The sequence below is a fragment of the Etheostoma cragini genome, chromosome 14 (genome assembly GCF_013103735.1).
Source record: "Etheostoma cragini isolate CJK2018 chromosome 14, CSU_Ecrag_1.0, whole genome shotgun sequence".
NCBI classification, from domain to species: Eukaryota; Metazoa; Chordata; class Actinopteri; order Perciformes; family Percidae; genus Etheostoma; species Etheostoma cragini.
In genome coordinates this window covers 12,384,929-12,399,276 of record NC_048420.1, presented here as the reverse complement: position 1 = coordinate 12,399,276, position 14,348 = coordinate 12,384,929, and the positions used below count along the sequence as shown (strand labels likewise).

General features: G+C 39.8%; 2 protein-coding genes and 1 long non-coding RNA gene across 4 annotated transcripts in view; 2 read left to right on the top strand and 1 right to left on the bottom strand.

Moving 5' to 3' along the window:
• Positions 1–647, bottom strand: part of dclk3 (doublecortin-like kinase 3) — a 6,360-nt gene extending 5,713 nt beyond the window's left edge. For both annotated transcript variants that reach the window (XM_034891645.1, XM_034891644.1), the window contains exon 1: positions 332–647. In XM_034891645.1, the coding sequence (XP_034747536.1) occupies positions 332–398 (67 nt within the window). In that variant the 5' untranslated portion in view covers positions 399–647. The remainder of the gene's footprint in view (positions 1–331) is intronic.
• A 785-nt stretch (positions 648–1,432) lies between these two features.
• On the top strand, positions 1,433–2,615 carry LOC117956551. Its single transcript, XR_004659312.1, has 3 exons — positions 1,433–1,486; positions 2,281–2,361; positions 2,549–2,615. It is a non-coding gene; the product is annotated as an uncharacterized LOC117956551 (long non-coding RNA).
• A 7,221-nt stretch (positions 2,616–9,836) lies between these two features.
• fabp3 (fatty acid binding protein 3, muscle and heart) lies at positions 9,837–13,563 on the top strand. The gene is made up of 4 exons (XM_034892545.1): positions 9,837–10,090; positions 11,625–11,797; positions 12,922–13,023; positions 13,111–13,563. Exons 1-4 carry the CDS (start codon positions 10,018–10,020, stop codon positions 13,162–13,164), a joined length of 402 nt encoding a protein of 133 aa, XP_034748436.1. The 5' UTR covers positions 9,837–10,017; the 3' UTR covers positions 13,165–13,563.
• The last annotated feature ends 785 nt before the right edge of the window (positions 13,564–14,348 follow it).

The window sequence follows — 14,348 nt, the reverse complement described above, 5'->3', positions numbered from 1 at the left end:
GTGTGTGTGTGTGTGCGAGTGTGTGTGTGTGTGTGGTGGGGGGATAGACAATAATTTCAAGACCCGTCTTCTCCTTCTTTACTTTTCTTCTTCTTGAAAGCCTAGTGATAACACATCTTAAATCACAATATTTTACATGAGGGCAACTGAGGCCCCAATCTTTAACATACTTCAATTTAGGTCGTCAATGGCCTACCTACGCAGCTTTAGCCATTTGAGTTTAAAGACAGAGTTTTATCTGTATTCAAGAATCTTGACTGTAACACTCAGTAAAGTTTTTATTAAAAGTAAAGTATTAAGTAAAATCCGTTCGTTCCGGCCATCGACTCACCTGCTATTCTCCATTTAGTGTTGCGTGGCGCTTCGCATCCATACCGGGCTTTCTGTGAGGGTGTCATGACTCTCCAAAACAACACGAACTAAAACAACTTATTTATTAATTTAATTTTTTGATTTAGTTCTGTTTCTCTATAAGTCGCTGCTGTCATATCCTCGGCTGTTAGCTTCTAAAAAAGGTAACAGGATGCGCCGTTAGATGACCGGACCTGGTGTAGCCACAGTGGTTACCATGGATACACGTCAAGTTGGACGGCTAAAGAAAGCTAAATAGGCTACCGGAAGCGGAGTGATTCTGCCGACAAAATAAAACATTTTGAATGACTGAATATTGTCTCTTTGATGGCTTATCCACCAAGCAGCATACTTTTGAAACAAACAGGTGCTTGTCATCTATCACTAGAAACTAGAAACTGACCATAAGAGAACTCTCAACAGACTGTAGCCTATAGGCCTAGTTACTATACTGTAGCCTACTGTACTAAACATGATAATGACACGCCTGAGGAAGCACCCTGGTGGCATGGCACTGGTTCCCATCCTAATATAAAGCAAGACCCCCAAGGGTTGTGAGATACATTTGAGGGGCCTCGAGATGATCAAATGTAGCCTAGAGTAAAGGCGAAAAACACATCTACATTTCCTGCAACAACTGTGGAGGGGTTGTAATAAGTAGGCCTAGTCATCGCTTAATTTCAAGGTGGTAAATAGCCACATAACAGTTTATAAGGGTTTGAAATGTCCATGCTCATGTTGCCCCCCGGTCCATTAAGTAGCCTAATTAGGATTATGTCAGTGATTTTTTTGGAGTTTTTTAGTATTCTATTAGTTTGAATTATTATCTTGCCATTATTTATCACATTATTAATTAAAACGCTTTGTGTCAAATGAAAGACATTGGAAACCATAAAAGTTAAGAAGAAGAAAAAACTGACTTGCTAATGTGCAGCTTTATCTGTCTGTGATGTGCAGGAGCTCTGGGCGATACTATTTTTTGTCAGTAGGTGGCAGTAGTGACTTCGCTATGTTAGTCACTGACTGGTGTAGTTACAAAAAGGAAGTCTGTGGCCTGAGCACGAGAGCAAAAGCAAAAAATAGCAAAAAAGAAAGCAAATGTTCATCCCTGACGGCCCTTTTACTGTGTTTACAGGTGAGAAAAGTGCACAAACGCCCTCTACATCTATGTTCCTTTTTTTTTTCATTTGTAGTGCCATGTTTAACGCTAGATAGTCATTCATGTTAGAAAATAAGGCCGCTAACTAATGATAACGCTAACTTAAAACGTTAGCTAGCTGAATGACTTTACTGGTTACTCTATTGTCACGTAGATGTATCGTTACAGACAAATGTTGTTTTCACTGGCTGTTTTAAGCAGTCTTTTGTAGTAGAATGGCTTCACATTTCATATTGCGTCATGGTGATTATCTTTTTTCATTTTTAGTTAACGTGATATTGTTATTGAATTGTGGCCTGCTCTTGGAAAGAGGTCAGACAGTGAGTAGGCTATAGCAGAAAACAAGATGACATTTATCCAAAATTTTCGAATTACTGTGTTTACTGGTAATAAAATCATTAACTTATGAAAGTTAAAAGGCCTAAATTAATTTAAAAAAAGAGAATAAGCCTAACAAACCCACAATGTAGCCCTGATGTTGTGTATTTAGAAAGTAAACTCCTAGTTTCACTAAGGGAATCTGATACTTTCACACACACAGACACACACACACACACAGACACACACACACACACAAACACAAAGTGAGCGGTGGATCTTTTAATACAAGGCCCCCCGTGGCTCTGTCTCCAAGGCTACTGTTAATATTGGATCAGGAGGCAACAATGTCTATTTAACGGTTCTTATCCTGGACTCACCCTGAGACCCAACAGTTCTCTCTCTGCTCTAATGTGTCTCAAAAACAAAAGTGTACCTTTTTTGTGTCTCAGCAACCAGAGAGTAGTTACACCCATGTATGGTGATCTAGGAAAGTGGTTCCATTGAAGAACTACCAAGCTAGATAAACATTGGTCAGTTGATCTTGTCATTACATCATAGTAGGTTTATATTTTTATATTATTTGTAAAAAGCATTCAGTGGCATGATACAGAATTGATTCTGACAATTTTCTGTACAGCAAAGCAATTATAAAGAAGATTGGAGTGTCCTTGAATAATTGTGTTTTCCCCCTTTTTTAACTTGCTGCTGGCTCACCAGAGGATTGCAATCTAAGTCAATGCCCATCTGCAGAGGTAATACAAAACACACACACACACACACACACACACACACACACACACACACACACACACACCCTGCATCCAATAAAGTGTGTATTGCTTTAATGTAGCAGCTGGTAAAGGTGGGGCTAATTAAATAAAAATAATTTAGCTCAGTCCATAATAATACCTCATAATGTATTAGTTGATTTAAATGTTTTAACTAAGTTGTTCAGTAACTTAGTTAAGTAACTAAAGTTAACAAATGAGTGTAGTGGTGTAAATACAATATGTTGCTTACAAAAAAGAGCTATAACAATAAAGAATTCAATGGCTTGTTCTAAAAAAACGTATAAAGGACGTATTAACATTTAAAGCTGCTGTTTTAATGGGTTGTTAGACAGTAATCATTAATAAAGCAATTAGTTAAAGTGTATATCCTGTTTATAAAAAGGTTCCTTATTAAAAAATGTTTAATAAATGCAAGTCCATTGTTCATTCTGTAATGTAAATCATGCAGAGTCCTGATGCTGTTCAGGCTTTTAGCCCCTCCATTCACTCAAGCTCCATTTGGACAAGGGAGTTGCGGTAAAAGCTGCAGAATGAATGACCAAACTAATAAGTATGTGTTAGAGAGGGGAGTGACATGTCCAGATGTTTAGTTTTTTATTCACACAGTCACAGATGCACAGGAAAGCCTTAAGAAATCTGGAAGAAGTATCAACATTCCTTGGTGTATGGCACTCCCACTCTTCTTTTAGCTGTTCGAGGATTTAACCCTGTTCAGCGTTTCAGCCCCACCAGCTTTTTGCCAATGTCAGCTCAATGTATTTACACACACACTTCAATACACACACAGACACTCACATATGCCTGCTTGGGGCCAAACACAAGCACTGCAGGGTTTGCCTGGACAGTATACAATTGTGTTCAGAATAATAGCAGTGTGTTAAAAACGTGAATAATAGTCAAAATCCTTAGAATAGCGTTTAATTCCATAATATCAATGCATTGGGAACACTGCACATTCAATTCCAAATCAAAACATGACCAAAGTTGATCAAGTTTGTGTTCTACCTTTACAGAAAGTGAAGAAAAAAGAATATTAGGCTGTTCAAAAAAATAACAGTATTTGCATTGTTCTTTACAAACTCAAACATTTACCGTATAAACTGAAAAATGTCTCAAGGGTTTGCTTTACTTTGAATCACTGCACTAATAATTAGTTGCATAACCATTATTTCTGAGAACTGCTTCACATCTGTGTTGCATGGAGCCGACCAACTTCTGGCGCCTGTGAACAGGTATTCCAGCCCAGGACCATTGAACTACACTCCACAATTCCTCTGCATTACTGGGTTTGGCCTCAGAAACCGCATTTTTGATGTTGCCCCAGAAGTGTTCTATGGGATTGAGGTCCGGGGATTGGACTATATTGGACTATAGTGGACTTAAGCCAATCCTTAACATCAATCTTGTTCATCTGGAACCAAGACTTTGCTCGCTTATTGGTGTGTTTTGGGTCATCGTCTTGTTGAAAGACCTATTTCAAAGGCATTTCCTCTCCAGCATAAGGCAACATGACCTCTTCAAGTATTTAGATGTACTGAAACTACTCCATGATCCCTGGTATGCAATAAATAGGCCCAACACCACAGTATGAGAAACATCCCCATAACATGATTTTTGCACCACCATGCTTGACTGTCTTTACAGTGTACTGTGGCTTGAATTCAGTGCATGGGGGTCGTCGGACAAACTGTCTGCGGCCTCTAGGCCCAAAAAGAACTAATTTGCTTTTAGCAGTCCACAGAATGTTGCGCAATTTCTCCTTTGGGCAGTCAATGTGTTTGTTGGCAAATTTCAACCTATTCAGTACATGTCATTTTTTCAGCAATGGGACTTTGCGGGTGGCAGTAGCTCAGTCCTTAGGTAGTTGGGCTGGGAACCGGAGGGCTGCTGGTCCAAGTCCCCGTACGGACCAAAGTACAGAGTGTGGATTGGTAGCTGGAGAGATGCTACTTCACCTCCTGAGCACTAGCAGGTGCTTCTGAGCAAGGTACTGTTACCCCCCCCACCCCCCCACCGCTCAGGTCCAGCACTGCCCGCCCTGACATCTCTCCATTAGTGCATGAATAGGACCTGAGCATGTGTGTGTATTCAGGAGTGTGAATTGTAATTCCCCTACTTGGGATCAATATACAGTATAAATTATTAAATAAAAATAGATTTAATTATTAATTATTATTTATAATTAAATATTTTTATTTGCGGGGGCTTCTAGCTTATATGCTTCTTTTGATCATAACAGAACTCACAGGTAACTTGAATAGCCATTTTGGCTATCCTTCCTAGGCTTTGGATGCCATTTCAAGGCATTTGAAATCATTTTGGCTGAGCAGCTTATAATTTTCTGCACTTCTTCATAGGTTTTTCCCTCTACAATCAACTTTTTAATCAAAGTCCTTGGTTCCTCAGAGCAATGTCTGGAACAACCCATTTTGAGTAGTTCAGTGTGAAATGCACTATAACTACCATGCAAATTTGCTTCCTTCCTTTCTTAAATATGGGCCATAATTGACACCTGTTTATTTACAGAATCAATCACCTCACTAATTGAACACAACACTGCTATTATATTCAACATGTCCCTTTAATTATAGATTCAATTACACAGAATGAGCAGCATGTATGTCATGACTTTTGTCATGACTTTGGCATGACATGACATGACCTGACATGACATGGTCTGTTGGTTTTCCATGACTCTACAACTAGTAAATTATTTCCCATGTAGAAACATCACTTCTACCAAAAAATATGATTTATGAGGTAAGGGATGTTGGACTGTGTTGGTTTTTTAAAATTTTAAAACAATGTTCTGAAAACAATGTATTTCTGTTCATGAATGGTGCAGTCACGTTAGGAAAATATGATTTAATGTAGAACCTGTTGAGGTCTAACTCCATGTCATGCTGTCTTATTTCTCATTCTTTGTCTCTGTGAAGAGGTCAAGACAATCCCTTTTGTCTCTCACCAACCCCCTCTCCTCCTCTGTCTCTGCTAGATGAATTAGGTTAAGCTATTAACATATAGAAAGAAGCCTTTTGCTTCACAGCGGGAAGTTACCTTCTGTCTCCAACCCCCTGGTGTCTTGACGAATGTTGATTCCTGTATTTCTGTGAGAGTTTCTCATTTACATGATAGAATCATTTTGATCTGTGACTGAAACTGACCCCAAAGGGGCAGAGTTTAGAGCCATGTGCTTCCTCATTGGACAGTGAATAAACCAACAAGATGCACTCAACAAGTTAATGTGCCAACAACAGATCAATGAGAATGAGTTTAAGTACACCAGGTGAAAAAGAGCCGCCCCCAGGTCCGCTGATTAATGTGACTCCAGAAGGGAGGCATGTCGTTCAGTCCACTGACAGATGCAGTGTAACATTTGTCTTAGTCGTATCATTTTCATCATGCTGTTTCATTAAACCTATTAAATTAACAATTCTTCATTGGACTCTAGCCTCTCCTTCCTCATGAAAATCAAAGAACACGTCTTAGTTTTTTCTAACAACTGCTATTATTTTGTAGAACTGTACATCTATAATGACATCTCAGGTCAACAACCTCAACAGCAGTCTAGTGTGAACGATTTGTGAATTGTTTTGTGTACACAAGGATTAGATGTTTATGCAAAAACAGGATAAAGAGACGCTGCTCATGTGATTGCTAAGTTTTACCATCGGCGTTTTCCTTCCAGTAGTAGATAGTGCTCATTTACCCAGCTTAGCTTAAGCTTTCACTATGCATGTGTTAGAAGCCTTTGTCTAGGAGGCAACTACTTGCCTGAAACTTCCGGAGAAAAACCAACTTGATGTTAGTTATGACCAGATTGGCATCCCAGCGCACTATATCATGGGATTGAAAGGATCAAACACATATGGTAAAGCTCACTTGAACAGCCACAGACAGCCTGTGAATGTATTTTAGGCCAGGGCTAAATGATTTCGACCTTTTACCTCCTCTCACTCCCTCTCTCTCTCTCTCTCTCTCTCTTTCTCACTCCTTGTCCATGCTCCATCTCACACCTGTTGTCAGACCCATGCACCCCACAGATTTATTCCGTCACACCCACATGCCAGTTTAGACACACTAATAGATAACTGGGGGACAGGGGCAGTGGGACGGTGTGTAACACCGTGGGATGTAACAGCCTTTGCTATTGACTATTTTTTTCCCTCAGTTCCTGCTTGAACAAATTTGTGTGTGTTCATTATTACACAATTTCCAAAGATCATCAGACTATTTGCAGATAGGGGTATTTCATCAGAGACAGACAGACGATAAGTGGACATTTGTGCTTAGCAATGCAGTCTTTCCCTGAGTTTGACCTCAACCCCAACCCCCTCCAACAAAAGAAAATCTATCCTCCCCTCAGGCTCTTTGTTGTCACTCTGTATTCTGTTCTCTTAAGCTTGGGCGTCTTTAGGTGGCCTGGCTGCTCTCACTGATGCTCCCTCTCTTACTTCTTCTCAAATTCAAATTCTTTGTGGCCATAAATAAGTACAGTGTTGTCAGGGTTATGTTGTACAAGGCTTACAATGTAGGTGTAATCTTTCAGAATGTAAGAAAATGCTACATTCCTGTATACCATAGTATGTTGTACAACTACATTACTGCATAGAACACTGAAAAATTGATGCAAACTCACCATTATACAAAACATCTAATTCAAATGTAAAATATTTAATTTACATGGTAGCCATTTAAAAAAAAACAAGTATCTGTAAAACAAGCAGCCAGTCTTTGTCTCCATCCCCCCTCCTCAAATGATCCTCGTAAATAATTTCAACCTTTCATCTCATTCTCCTTCTTTCCTTTTCCATGTGTCTCACACATGTTTATGTTAAATGTCAAGCCCATGCACGCCAGAGATTTGTTTCGTCACACTAATAGATTAGTGAAGGGATGGAACTGGAGGACGGGGGCGGTACAACGGTGTGTAACATTGCGTGATGTAACAACATTCACTTTTTACTTTTTTTTTTCTCCCTCTTCAATTCTTGCTTTTAAAGAACAGTTTTTACAGGGCGTTGGCAGTTGTTGACGTCCCCTCGGCTTGAAAACGAGTGAGGAAAACAAACAACTGACAAGCAAGGCTTCTTATATTTTTCATCTCATCTGATCAACACGATACAATTAGAGCTGTCACAATGGGTCAAACATTATGTTTGAATGTTCCTTCTAAAAGCACACAGGCTTGAACTATTGGAATAACTATTTTTGCATGTCCATAAAATGGCAACTGTAGCCTACAACGACATATGAATAATTACTTGTTTAGGCATTTTTATTCCAACATACGTCTTTTAAAAGATCTCTACATAACTACACATTACAAAATTAACCCTATGTTGATTAAACTAATATCCTACACCTTGATATTTAATTTAAAGACCGTGTAGACCTCTCTGCGGCGTTATAGAATCCACACAACGTCTGGACAAGACCCACCCTTCAATAGCATTCACACACTACTATTGGTCCATGCTTACGTAAGGTGATGGAGCCCAAATCGTTTAGCTCCTATATCCTGACCAATTGGCTATCCTAACCTTAACCACTCAAGGTCAATGCCTAACCCCAAACAATGGAGCTGCTGTTTCTGCTTTTTGACATCTATTAACAGTCCGGTTGGATGTTTTCCCCCATGAGGAAAACCGTACCATTAAAAAAAAATTTGCCCGTTTGTCAGTCTGGTGATGACTGTCTCCTCTTTCCTATTTCCTCCCCCTCTCTTAACATTACCAACACTATTTTTGATGTTATATAAATGTCTTCCCTTTTGTTGTTGTTCCCAGTGCTGTTGCCATTTTTTGTTTATTTCCTTCCACACAATGCTCTTTCCTTCTGTTTTTGATAGTTTAATAACTGTATCCATGTTCCCCCTCCTCACCGCTTGCTTTGCTAGCTCGTCCACCCTCTCATTACCCAAAATGCCTTTGTAAGCAGGAACCCACATACCTTTTTATATACAATAATAATACCTTGTCTTCTTATTCCTGCATGTGCTGTCATGATTTCATAGAGCATAATCCTGTTGACTAGATATTCCTGATCTTAGACTGTACAGGGCAGATAGAGTCACTACAGACTAGGGCCTTCTTTGGTCTTATTCTCCCAGTTGTTCCAGAGTCGTCAATATAGCATAAAGCTCCACTGTAAATACACTTAGCAAATTTGATCTTCTTCTACAAACTTCCCCTCTGTAACTTAGGATTATAATTATGGCAGATCCAGTGTTTCCTTTGGTCCATCTGTGAAGATTTTGCACATAGTCTTTATATTTAATTTCTTCATATTCATGAAATTCACTCACCAGAGTATCCGGTTTCCCTTGTGATGAATGCTGAATAAATTCCCGCTGCCTGCTGGTATGGGAAGTTATTTCATTGTACTCTTGCGCAAAACGTACGTGCTACTTGGCAGTCGACTGTAGTCTGTGTGGTGTGTTTCAGTGCAAATTTTTGGTCCAGACGAGGGTGCCAAGGGCCCCCAGTGGCATTACAGATACTTGTTTTTGCAATAGAGGCCACCATGCAAGTAAAGTATTATTTGAATTACATGTTTTTATAGTGGTTAGTTTGCATCAATTTGTCAGTGTTCTATGTAATGTAGTTGTATAACCTAGTAGTGTACAGGAATGTAGCATTACACCTACATTGTACAACATGACCCTGACAACACTGTATTTATTTATGACCCCAAAGAAAATGTGAATTTTGTAATTTTTTTTAGAAAAATTAAGAGAAGATCAGTGAGAGCAGCAAAGCCACGATCTATATATTTTTTTACTACTATTATAATGTCACTGCTATTACATTGCACATATCTGTACATGTTGTTCTTACACTGTTCATATTACATAGCCATATTTATTCTGCTCTTATAACACTGCAGTATAGGCAGGACAAGAAATATATCTATCTGTCTATACTTGAATATCACATTGCACTTCTGGTTGGACGCAAACTGCATTTCATTGTTTTTGTACTTGTATTCTGCACAATGACAATGAATTTGAATCTAATTTAATCTAATCTAAAGAAAACCAAGTTGAAGAGAATATAAAGCAGTATAAAGAGAGGGGGGGGGAGGAGGACGAGCCCCCACTGACAGAGAGGAGAAAGAAACAGTTTGAGACTACGAGTAGCCTGTCTTTGTCTCCATCCCCCTCCTGATCCCTCCCTCTTCTCTTGCGGTCTGTGCACAGCCTGATGACATCATGAACAGCCGGTTTAAATCCAGCCAATAGGATTGCTGAACAACTTGTGGTGCTGACTACACTGTCTCCCTCTTCTCTTATTCTATCACTCCCTGTCTTTGCTGCTTCACACACTCTCAGTCTCTCAAACACACACCCTCACACAGTCTCTTGCAACCTCATTCCTCCCCATTGCTGCAGACATGGCCGAAGCTTTCGTTGGCACATGGAACCTCAAGGAGAGCGAGAAATTTGATGACTACATGAAGGAGCTGGGTAAGTGTGTGTTTTGTGTGTACACTAAATGCACATGTATTGTCCAACTGTACATTTGTTGATGTTTTATACTTTACATACCTCACATTTGCAATCCCTACTGTCTTACATTTTAATATATTCACCACAATACTTAATCCTGCACTTTATGTATATATATTTTCTTGCACTCTGGTTAGATGTTAACTGCATTTCATTAGCTCTGTACTTGTAGTCTGCTTAATGAAATAAGGGAAATTTTGAAAATGTACGCATGTGAAAGTCTGCGCATGCCTGAGTTACGAGAGGACGCAGTGCTGCATGTGAGCACATGTGAAAATTAGACTGAGGAAAGATAGATGTCCTAAGGTGTGTTTGTGTTTAACTTGTTTAAACAGCTGTTAAAGCTGTAAAGCAGATACAGGGAGACAAAAGAAGGGGTAAATAAGGGTGGAACCAAAATGGGGAATAGGAGAAAAACTTGTAGAACAAGGGTGGAAAAGGAAAGAAAGCAAACGGGAGAGCATGGGAACCAGAGTGGTTGACCGCATGGCCTAAAGTGCTGGAAATGAGGGAGGGGCTTTCTTTTAGTGCAGCAAACCTGAGACCTGAGTCTGAATGGCAACAAACTGGCATTCACACGCTTGTGTGGGTGACCTCTGCTGAAAGCTTATCATTGTTTGAAGCCATGAAAGGAGCTGAATATAAGATGGTCCCAAGGCCGAGGAGCAAATGGGATGAGAATGTACAGAAAAAGTGGGCTTCGTATATCTCACCCCGCTCGCACATAGTTAGTTGTGTGTGTGTGTGATGGGGACAGGTGCTTGGACTTTTACAACCGTGAAGAATGACCCTTAACTATTTGACTTTGTGTGTGTGTGTGAGATAGTCATGCCTACTGACCTCAGCCGCAATTAATCGACCTATCTGCTCTGATTACCATAGAAACAGAGACCCTTCAACCTCTGACCCCAATCCTATTGATCCATGAGGCGTATGCACACACACAGACTTTTTGTTGTATCGATAGTGGGAAAGTAGGTGTTTTAGCTCTTGGAGATGAACTGGTATGCCACCATGAAAAAAGATTTTCTCCTTTGGTAGACAAGGGAGTGAGTCACTATTAACCAATGAAATTTAGTCTTTTGTTACCTCCCTCTCTTGCACACACACAGACACACACACACACACACAAAAGGGAGTAATCATATGCACACATACATACGGCAGGCGGGCAGGTCAGTGGGGCCCTGCAATGTTTGAAGTACATGCTGCAAGTTTGGACAGCATTCAAACAGAGATTAGAGACTGTCAGCTGAAGGAGACCTAAAGGACAAATGCATGGCTACTGCTTTGTACTACTACTTTGTAGTCGTAGTTGTAGTGGCATGTCGTGCCACCACAAGGTTGACAATTTAGATTTTTAATTGGTTGAGATTTAGAGAGCTGCTAGCGTGGCTGTAGGCTCATAGTTTTTTTTTTTTCTTTTTACTTTATGCCCCCCCCCCCCAAAAAAAAAACATTAGCTAACCCATGTATTTTTGTTTTGAAACAGGTGTGGGCTTGGCTACACGTGCGGTAGGAACCATGACCAAGCCCACCACTATCATCTCAGTGGATGGTGACACGGTGACGGTGAAGACCCAGAGCACCATAAAGAACACAGAGCTTAACTTCAAGCTGGGAGAGGAGTTTGACGAGACCACCGCCGATGACAGGAAAGTTAAGGTGAGATTTTTGCTTATACAGGAGATCAGTGAGAATACCTACACTCAAGGGCAAAACCTTAATTTATATTTGAACGATTTTAATTTTTTAATAAAGCGTCTTTAAGTGGTTCTCTATGCAATCCACTATATGCCTAAAGCATGCTGAAGTAGCCATACATATATGAGAGTGATAATAACAGTCATGACGAAGATTGATGGAAAAACAGACAACAGATTCGTGACAGTTTGAGGCTGTGATTCTTGGTTAAAAAATGGATTGGTCGTAATTTGCAACCACTTAAGACACAGCGACGTTACCTTATTCTAATATAGAAGGGAGAGGGAATTTACTGTGGTTTCGGGGGTACAGAGGTTTAGAGTTTTGCTTGTTTGAGATACATTAGACTGGAAACATCCTTCTTTGTGGCTCGATGTGAGTGAATTCATTTTCTTTCCTAAGAAAATCTTGTCTCACTTTAGATGCTTCCATTAGTAAACATACATGTAATACACTGTGTACGCTATGTAATCACTTGTGTAGTGCAGTCATTTTGACAGGGTAGTGTTGTCTCAAATAGCCCAGTACCATTATGCACTTACCAGAAATGACTCTTCTTCTTTGTAATAGTAAATAGCCACCAGGCGGAGCATTACCACTTATTAACTTAAATAAGTGGTACTTATAAAAAAAGAAAAAAAACTTAGAAAAGTGACTGCAGCTTCTTCACCCGCCATTTTCACATGTTAGATAAATGTTGGTGGGCCTGTAGCTTCTGCTACGTAGCAAAGATGGCGACTGTTGAGCGTGCGTAGTGCCCAGCGTTGCACTCTTAAACTTATTGACCGTAATGAGTGCACCATCCAGGCACTCGTAGTGCACTACAGAAGTGCGCGAATTGAGACGGCATTATTCTGCGAGGGAGGCTTAGTGTAGCTGTCAAATAAATATAGTGACGTAAAAAGTACAGTAATTGCCACTGAAAAGTAGTTAAGAAGTATAAGTAGCAAAGCAAGTACCTCAAAAGTGTACTTAAAAAAATGTTATATGAACCAAACATTCATTCATGAGAAAATTCATATGATCTTGAATATGTACACTAGGGTGTAATAAGCTCCTTCTGTTTGTCCCTCTGCTGGCTCCAGTCTATTGTAAATATAGAGGATGGGAAGTTGGTGCACGTACAGAAGTGGGACGGCAAAGAGACCAGTCTGGTCAGGGAAGTCAACGGCAACACCCTCACACTGGTCAGTGCTCACACAAGATGTGTACATTTAACAATATGTGTGTTTTTATTATTATTTTACCTGTCTCTTTCTCTCTCTTCGTCACAGACACTTACAATGGGAAAAGTCGTTTGCAAACGTCACTACGTGAAGGGAGAGTAAAACACTGAAAGATCCCTCCAACATCATCAGCCAAAGCCTAGCACCCCTAAACTCCTTAACACCACTTCAGCCCAAGCCAAGCAAACCCCTGGAATGGCACTAAAGATTACTACTGCAGATTCCCATCAATGTCCCTTCATACTGTACGCTCAGTATTATTGTTACTGCAGACTGTGAGCCCTCTTTTCTCTTCTTTATATTGTGTGTGCCTCCTACTGTAAGGCACACTGAATATAGTCCAATGAGTTGATGTTTTCTTTTAAAATCCAGTTCTGCATGTCTTTTTTTTTTTTTTGAAAATGTGTTATGTCATGGTGCCTATGTTAAACCTGGAAAAGTGTTTGAATTTAAAAGTTTGCCTGTTGAGAAAAATAAAAGTGTGTACACTGTTGGACAAACTGATAAAACAATGCAAATGTGTTTATTCTTGAGATGTTTAATGTCCATACATAGTTGGTAGATACAGAAGTTCACTGACTAAAGATAAAGTTTACTCAACTGGGGCTGAAATGAGCAAATATCCTAATGCTATTATTCTAATTTACTGTAGAATTTCTGGAATATTGTATAATGTAATAACATGTCTGGGTAGCTGTGATCAATAAATAATTATATACAGTGTCATTCAGGGAGCTTCAACCCAAGGGCATAGAAAAAGTTAGTCGCGGTCTTTAACACACTCCGGGCAAAAGTTCAGTAGGTCAACACAATTGTGTAAGTATCTTACAGACTGTGACCGGGGTTTCCAAAACCGTTAGTTTTACAGATTGTGTGTGTGTGTCTTGCCCCGGCTTAGTGAGGGGAAAGTTTTGTAAAGCTTGTACTAGGTGTGTAGATACTGTCAAGTCCCGTACGTGTACATAGATGTGTGTGTGCTTTCTAAATTCGGATCATTCGCTCCCACAGTAGATTGATGTCATGTGACTGGCAGACTACCAACTAGAGGCAGGGGAAAGGGGTAAAAGGGTGCACGGCAACTAAAGTTACCCTGAACTGAAATGGTCAGAAGGAAGGACAAAGCCAATGCAAATTTGAGATTTTGAGTAAAGACTTCATGTATCTAATATGTGTAACTATATCTGCATAGCTAAAAGTATTGGCTACATGGTAAACAGAGGCATGTGGCAATGTATTGAAGGTATAAGTCTGTGTGGAAACATTTTATTCAAAATATGCGCAATAAT